Genomic DNA, 8686 nt, shown 5'->3' with positions numbered 1-8686 from the left:
ATTTTTCCTTCACAAACTGGCATAACGATCCCGAGAATAGATTGAAATCATTATCATTACACACCGACGATCAATGGGACTACATGTAGCCGAGCTCCAAGGACCCCTCAAACTGTTCGTGTTATGCGCTTCTTCATTTTCTAAAATAAATGCTTACCGAATGCAATCGGCCCCAAAACCAAAGGACAATGTGAAAATTCCCAAACCATGTACATAAGAATAAAAATCTCACACTGATCACAATCCACATTTATTCCAATAAAGTACACGTACATGGATATACAGTGAAACCTCGTTACAACGAACTTCAGGAGACCAGAAAATCTGCTCGTTATATGTGCAGTGCGAATAATAATTGTCCTATTTGGGACAACATTCTAGGTTGGTAATAACCGATGTTATATCTGAGGTCGATATAACGAGGTTCCACCGTATATTTATTTGATTAAGCATAATGATAATAATAAGATTAACATATAATACTAATTGAATAAATAGAGAAGAACCAATATCATGTATTCTATTTAAAATCATCGAAATGTCGAACACTAGCTCAAGTTCTTTTAAAACGCGTAGAATCATGATCCTCCAGTGAGCTACACACGACAGAATATTCAATCACCTTGTTGAATTACGTTCCCCCGAACAGCTAAATATAAAAAGGACATACACTTAATTTTTTTAATTTCGAAAGTGTTTGGAAAAAACGAATGAATATGGACCTACCTATTCAAGCTTCATGTTAGAAATTCAATTCATAATTCGCCATGTTAGCCTGATCAGACCATGCGGCGTAACTAGAACCATCCATTAGACCATAATGTCGATTTCCAGCAGTTAACGTGTGTCGAGTACCTCCAATTGCAGAGCCACACTCTGGGCATTTACCGAGTTGTGAGGCACCACCACATTCACCAATAGCATACACATGGCCTGTTTGAGTAAATAAAGGAGCGAAAAAAGCTCACATTATACACATGTATACTGTTTTTATGCAAAATTTTACATTCAATATAGTTACCGTTTGGACACGCGTACCAGTGTCCTCTTGCCAAACCGATTGCCTGAACAATTTGAACCCGTTCAGCTTCACTTATTCCAAGACCACTATTCGGAATCGCTTTCTTCAATTTCTTCAAGAATGTCTCTATGTCTGTTTCCTCCTGTTCGGTTATTCTTCTGTTACCGGTCAAAGTATTTTCAGTTCTAACTAATTCGTCACCCAGTTCAACGCTTAACTGGAACCTCAATTCGTTTTTCTTCTGCGCCAACTCACAAACACGTATGTACAACTGCCAACGAGTTGTTTCGATGCTAAAATCTTCCAATTGTTGATCACTTATTTGATCACGAACTTGAAGAAGCTTTTCTTCTATAGTCGATAAGTTGGATATAATGTCTGCCGATTCATTCCGTGAAGCTTTCAGATTGTCAGTCACTTGCTTTGTCATTTTCTTCAGCGCTTTCATTATGTTCAATTGGTTGTGAATAACATTGATTTGATGCAAGGTAATCATCTCACCATTCAAAACGTCCTTCATGTTTTCTCGATCGGCAAACCTTTTGAAGTCAACTGTATTCAATTCACGGAGCAATCGATTAACAGTTTGTTGTTTCTCGGCCTCTGCACCCAAAATCCTTTCCTTCACTCGTTCAATCAGAGAAACCTTTTCCTTGATGATATTTCCATACCTAAGGTGTTGCTGTATGGGAGTTTTACATTTTGGGCACGATGGTAATTGAATTACTCGGCTGTTAGCCTCAGTTGAGCCACCTTGACTGATCCACCTATCCAATCCTTCCACTTCCAATACATGACCGCAATCATCCAGTTGAACGAATCTTGTATCCGGTTCATCTTCTGAGCCAAAGAAAATCTCCTGCACTTCATCCTTATTACAAATCCTGCAGAGCTTTGGACATGGCTCTCCGCATAGTCCAATGCACGGATGGCCGCACTTTCTCAACCGCTTCTTGCAAGGTTCGTTGCACTGCGGTCTATTGCACAATTCGTGGCACAATTTTGTACATTTGTAATGCTTGCAAAACCAGGTACATGGTTCATTACATGGCACGCATTTGGCTCCACATAACTTCTGACACTTGCTATGCATACACCTGTTTCTGCATTTATCAGTACAAGGAGGACAATGCTTTGTACAGGAAACCTTGCATAAATGTCCGCATACAAGTGACCGTTGGCATTTACTCTTACAGGGGATATGGATTCTACTTTGCCAACAAGTGCCACAGGTTCCATCGCATTGGTGTTCGCACTGAAGACCAGCTTTGCATTTTGTAGGACAAGGTTTGTTGAGCACATTCGTATTACATGGTACGCTGTGTTTGTGTCCACATGGCCATGTTTTAGCAACTTTTTTTGTACATTCTCTAGTATCTGAACATGGTTGACTACAGAATTTCTGGCATTCATGCCCACAATCGAGTTTTCTTCTACAGAATTCTGAGCATTTTACAAATTTCGGTTCTAGATTGCATTCAGCAACTTTTTTGTGGCCACACAGAAGTTGTTTTTCCACAGGTTTCTTGCATGGTTTACAGTTTTCAGCACAAGTTCCTGTACACCTGTGACCTCTGTCGCATATGACCTTCTGGCAAGGTTTTCGACAAATATATTTTGTGTGGTCTTTGTCCCTTATGTGGCATGGCTTTGGGCATTGGTGACCACACTGTAAACGAAAGTCACAAGGCCTCATACATCCACCTTCAGGTGCCTTAAAGAAGTCACTTGGATCTTTAGCCATGATGTGGGCTTCTTCCGGATGGACTTGACAATATAATTCCAATGCCGGCCCACATATGCGCTCTTTTTGAACATGGTTATATATCTTACTCCATAGTTCACTGTGAAGTGCCAGATGGTCAATATTTCCGATGACGTACAATCCTTTTTTCGCACGAGACAGTGCAACACAGACTCGATTCTCTATTTTCAAAAATCCGATCGAGCCATTTTTGTTTGATCTTACCAGCGACAAAAGAATAATGTCGTTTTCTTCGCCTTGGTAATTGTCAACCAATGTAACTCGTACGCCCTCGAATTCTCGTTTGGGCATGAATCGTTTGAGTTGGTGAAGCTGACCGCTGTATGGAGTTAACACTGTTATTTGATTACTATTGTATCCTTGCATTATCAGGTACCGACATAGCTTGGAGATATATTCAGCTTCGTGGACATTGTAGTGACTTTGAAGTTCATCTTCAGTAGCCTCAAGTTGTTTATGATTTATAAAGAACACGTTTGAAACAATGCCTTTTATATTTTCATAGGATTGAACTTCAATGTGATTGCGTAGCTCTGGGTAGATGAACGACATCATCGCTGCTATGGAAGGTCGCATTCGATGCTGATATGACAGACATTTATATTCAACTTCGTTGTTGATCATTCGTTCGAAGAACGATATCTCAAGGTTGTAGTTCTTTGCAAGTTTAAAAACAGTTGCAGATGGACGAAGCTGTTTATGATCGCCTATCAATACTAGGTGCTCACAGCCCTCACTTAACGACGTTATGATGTGTGACTCCAGAACCTCTGCAGCTTCTTCAACGATAACAATTTTTGGCTTTATCTCTTGAAGAAGTCTTTGACAACGAGCAGCGCCAGTCGTTGTCATACCAATAATCTTAGAATTTTGAAGGATCATCAAGTCTGTTCTAGATGTAATTTCTTTCATTCTCTCTGCCGCTTGGCTGTACTTCAGTTGTAATTCATTGGATTGATCATTGCTTGCTTTAATGAATTTCTGCACAAATGACCGATACATCCTCCACCTTTCTGCGATTGGGAGCCGCCAGAGAGATCGAACACGATTTACTTGAGCATCAGTCATAATATCCTGTGATTGCAACTGTCGTTTCAAATGATGTTGAATTTGCGATCTTGATTTACCTTGGACTTGCCACCCATTGTCGGCTCGTTGCTGATTCTGGATTTCATCCATTTTCAGACCCAGGATACTTGTGTCGACTGTTCTTTCTGTATGTCTCTCTTGGACGGGGAAAAAGTCTTCAGCTCTAAGTTCGTCTATAATCCGTTGTCTCTCGAGCATATTAGCTTCATCATCAATATCTACACCTTCCTCCTCGTTATCATCAATTTGTTCTTCGTCAACTTCCATTTCAACCACACCATCTCTCCTTTGGTCAAAGATTGGCACTGTCCCATAGCCTAGCCATTCTTTCATCATGCAGGCCTCTAGGTCAACGTCGTTATCAGGCCCATCTAGTAACTGCTCGTACAACATTGGAGGTACACAGTGTTCAAGCACCTTTTCGTGAAGTATTCCTTCCTCAACTAGCGCTATTTTCTTAGCAGCATCTGCAATTTCATCTTCTAGAAAACGCATGTCTTCAACAACCTGTTGCTGTCCAACAAAAACAGCACGGGGAACCTCTCTATTTTCGCGGAGACGGTGTTTCAAGTTCTTCAGCAAATATTTTTCCAATGAAGGACTGTTGCACCGTCCACCAACACGCACTATACCCGTGTTGTTGAATTTTTGAATTCCTTCAAGGAACTGATCTAGTGCGTGGTTTGTGTAACACACAATAAGTATTGGATGTTTTATGGTTTCATTCTCGACGTTGTTCCGCCACACGTTTGCATTATCAAGTAAAACTTTAACCAGTTCTAAGCCAATGTATGTTTTTCCAGTACCAGGTGGGCCTTGTATAATTGCAATCTCCTTTGTAAGTGCAAGCTTCAAGGCATCCCATTGAGACTGATCTAATCCAATCTTTTCAGGTGTAGGCCAATTTCTATCATCAAGAGGTCTAATGTTATACTGCCCAGTATACATAGAAACCATATGAGCTTTATTATCTTCCGTCAATAGACTTGTCATGTCATATTCGGTATTTCTATTCATGTACCTCGGTGGCTTAATATCGGGCTCACATCTTACAATATGCTTTTCGAAAGGCAGATTCTCAATACGTTGAAGTCCCATTAGGACATGGCGGTAGGCCTCATAGTATGCTGACGTTTCCACCATGGTGTATATGTACTCCGCATTCCGAATGGCCTTTGTTATTTCATCATGAAAATCCTCAAATCGAACCTCAATTTCTCCTTTCGGCAAACCTTTTTTGACATCCCGATTTGAAATAGTTCCAAAGACGATAGTCTTGAATCTATCCCTCGACAAACAAACTAATGAGCCAAATAACAGCCGCTTGCTCGTTTCCCATTTTACATTTTTGTATCGGTCAGCCTTGAAGCGAATATTATAATTCAATCCAGAAGTACCACAGACTGGATTAAGAATTTGTACATTTTCATAAATTCTGATGTGTTGCTGGCGACGATTTCTTCTCGGGTTCAAATAATCGTTTATACCTTCACGTAACGGCCGGACAAAATCTTCACGTAATAAACGAAAGTTGACATCGAGATAATGATCCACGTCATCGTAACGACCACGGGCTATATTTGCCCTTAGGAATGGTTTTTCATACAGATCTAGGTCTTTTGGCTGTGGAATCAATGAAACCGTGCGAAAGTCATCGGGTGGAGTGTCACTTTGTTGATTACTGACTCGGCATTTGCTCATATTTTCATTTACAACTTCGGCTTCCTTCTGGTGAAGATCTTCGACCATTTTCTGCACTAGCTCAACGCCTGATTCAATTTCCTCATCGACTATATTCGTTTTCATACGCAGAAATGTCAGGATGTGACTGAGCATAGCAGACATCGCAAACATAGCTTGAAAAGCTTGGGTCGGTACGCGTGTTAACAACTCCTGAAAGAGTCTGATGGCCAGTATCAATGTCTCTTTGTTCTTTTCTTGTCTATCGACACTTTTCTCCATTGTCATATTCATCAGATGCATGCCCATATTCTTGCTGATGAAATCAGAGTTGGCCAAAGTGGTCAGATATTCGATTACACTCTCAGGTATTGCTGTTGCCTCACACACTCTAAGTGAAATCGACAACACCAATGGTATCCAGTCCGGCTTATCTTTATACAACTCTTTCTTTAAAACATCTTCGGTGAATACTTTTTTATTGCCATTCAAATAAATAACAATCTCTTGAGGGTCGGCTACTTTCAATTCCATAAGTTTCTTCCATCCAATTCGAAATCTTGATTGTTTATTCAGTGGCGGTTGATGAAAAGCAGGCTCGCGCTGATCCAAGTCGATCACATCCTCATCATCCTGCACATCATCACGTCTTCTAACACTGAAACAACAGGTCATTTATAAAGAGAAATTAGATCTGGACAACGCAGTGTGCTACCGATGTCCTAAGTACAGCCTGCCTGCTGTATAGCCAGACAATGTTGTTCAAAAAAGGGGCGGGTCCAGAGGCAGACTTTGACAGGAGCACAAAGAAATGAAAAGAGCATACTGTTAAAAAGGGCAAGTATCCACACCAAGCAAGTGCTGTAGGCGCTAAGCTTAAATTGGGGTCTGGAAAATTGCGAAATATCAGTGATATTTCCACTTACCTGAGTGACACAGAAATAGTTGAAGAGGATATTGGGCCAAAACTCTCTTTAGCTGCAGAAAGGTGACATTTTTTCGTGAAAAGGGAAACAATTGTGACGCAACACATACTCCTTGTGCTCCCATCTGGTTCTGCTCCAAGACACGAATATCAAGGAATTCCAAATTAGCCCTCCCTTCTTTAATTGATTTAAAGCCCAAACTATTGCTTAAACCACTGTGAATGAAGCTGCTCCCATTGATTTAAAAAAATCCTCCTGGAATTTTCCATTGCAGTTTACATCAATATAATAGTTGAAACTATTTTTGGTAGTGTCTCCCTTCACAAAATATTGTGCAGTTTAATTGTATTTTGCATCAATTGTACCTTATGATATATGCTACAAACAGACCTGCCCCAGTTGTAGCACAATCAATAAGCGCGCATAAATGGGAAACCCCGAAACTATTTTTACAGCAAACATATCTCAGACGGGTAAATATCTCGATTGAGATGGAATTGTTTTTACTCACAAATATATTTCGAAGGCGATTATTTAACATAACGAAATTATATCTATAGGTACATATATTTTTGAATGTGATTTATTCTTAATGGCGGAGTTATTTTCATTTCTGAACATTTTTCGAAAAATTCAGTTTAGACGAAATTATTTTCGCTTTGAATTTGATGGAATTTCATTTTTTCAAATCGACAAATTATTTTCTATTAAGAAACATTTTCGTGGCCCTTATCAGCCAACATACAACTGAGATATCTAGAATAAGTTAATTTTCATTAGGTTTTAACTGTGTGAAATTGAGCCTGATGGTTATCACGTACTTTTGCCTGCCACCTCTTCCTCCACGGCCTTGGTCTTGTCTTCTGCCTCTCATTCCGTGGTCTCTTTGTAGATCATCTCCATTGTCTCTCACCCTAGGCCTCGCTCCACCTCCCCTTCGGTTACCCCTATCATTTCTCCTTTGATTCATTGGTTCACGCTCCTTTAAAGTATGAAATACCAAGAGATTCAGTCATCAGGTATCAATCATCAGGATCGATTTTCCATTTTCATTTTCACCAACGTGAAGGCAAGACGATCATTTTTGAAATTTCAAATCAATGCCCCGTGTTTGTTAGTCCAGAATTACATTTGTAAGTAAACACAAGTAAATTTGTGATTAAAGAATGCCTTAGGCGAAGATCTGGACAAAAAGTCAAAGAGGAAATGGTCAACAAACATTCTCCCCTCTAGGCCTGGCTTCTAAATTTGATTTTGATAAGACGGGTGTCAAAAATATTATTAGCTTTCAATCTGAAAATACAGGATGGGCATTTTAAATGAAGAGCTCCTAATTAGACCTCGTTTCAGCTACATCGTATTACGAATATACATAATTTATTCATTTCGTTACAAGGCGTTAACTGAAAAAGGGAAAAGAACTACGTTTTCAAAAAGGAAAGTAGCCTACCTCAATCTCGATCTACCTCTACGCAATAAGTCAATCTATTTTACCTATTACAAAACAGCAAATGAACACAATATTCAAGGCTTATTTTACTCACATTCAGATCACAAGCGTTAAACCTTTCAGTATTTTTTAGCGACTGTGTAGTTCTATTAGTCAGTGCATTGAATCGATCGTCGGGATTTTCCCGCTACCCGGTATAGCATAACATCGGCGTATTGTTTATTTTAGCCGTGTTGTATTTATAGATCATTGCTACACATTCAACCTCTAAATCGTTGTGCAATGTTCGCAGATTTTAGGTCAAATTTTAAAAATGATTGAATCGTGGCTGGTTATCGTGTGTAGTGAGATAAATGTCATTTAAGCTGTTTTTTCGTCCAATCTCTTACGTGCGGTGCAAAGGGCAACACATTAAGTTCATTATTCATTTCAATACTAGGCTTTTTTAGCCGTCGTTCCCCAAAAAGCGGTAGGGAACCCGTAACAAGCGGACTGGTTTTCAAGACTAACGTGTGACGAGACCAAGGCATAACAGCGCCCGCATCTGCCAAAAGGCGCAGGGCCAGGTTAGCGTTTGAATTGGAGGCAGAAAAAGGCTTGGCATTTACAAAATGGGCACTTTTCCTATGTTTCTGGGGCACCCCGAGGCTCACGACTCTGATGCATTATGAGTTTTCCGGTTTGCTCTCCGGCTACCCGTACTGGCGGGGTAGTCTAGAGAGGCCAATGAAAACCCCGGTTTGCTGAACTACCCC

General features: G+C 40.1%; 1 protein-coding gene across 2 annotated transcripts; it reads right to left on the bottom strand.

The window, feature by feature from the left end:
• Window positions 1–193: 193 nt before the first annotated feature.
• Window positions 194–8134, bottom strand: LOC141908009 (NFX1-type zinc finger-containing protein 1-like). Of its 2 annotated transcripts, none has more exons than XM_074797771.1 (5): window positions 8026–8134; window positions 7303–7463; window positions 1022–6213; window positions 727–933; window positions 194–649 (listed from the first exon to the last, which is right to left on the bottom strand). In XM_074797771.1, the coding sequence occupies exons 2-4, from the start codon at window positions 7449–7451 to the stop codon at window positions 743–745; spliced, it is 5532 nt and encodes a 1843-aa protein (XP_074653872.1). In that variant the 5' UTR covers window positions 7452–7463; window positions 8026–8134; the 3' UTR covers window positions 194–649; window positions 727–742. The 2 variants fall into 2 exon arrangements, with proteins under 2 accessions (XP_074653872.1, XP_074653873.1); XM_074797772.1 differs by having other exon boundaries at window positions 7932–8032.
• Between the last annotated feature and the right edge of the window lie 552 nt (window positions 8135–8686).

This window comes from Tubulanus polymorphus, chromosome 7 (genome assembly GCF_964204645.1).
Source record: "Tubulanus polymorphus chromosome 7, tnTubPoly1.2, whole genome shotgun sequence".
NCBI classification, from domain to species: domain Eukaryota; kingdom Metazoa; phylum Nemertea; class Palaeonemertea; order Tubulaniformes; family Tubulanidae; genus Tubulanus; species Tubulanus polymorphus.
The sequence above is the reverse complement of the archived record's forward strand: the minus strand, read 5'-3'. Positions and strand labels throughout refer to the sequence as shown.

Coding starts and splice junctions, on each gene's coding strand:
- LOC141908009 (XM_074797771.1), bottom strand. CDS start 7,451: ATGAATCAAAGGAGAAATGATAGGGGTAACCGAAGGGGAGGTGGAGCG. Junction 6,214..7,302: donor GGAAGAGGTGGCAGGCAAAA/GTACGTGATAAC, acceptor CTGTTGTTTCAG/TGTTAGAAGACGTGATGATG. Junction 934..1,021: donor CTGGTACGCGTGTCCAAACG/GTAACTATATTG, acceptor TTACTCAAACAG/GCCATGTGTATGCTATTGGT.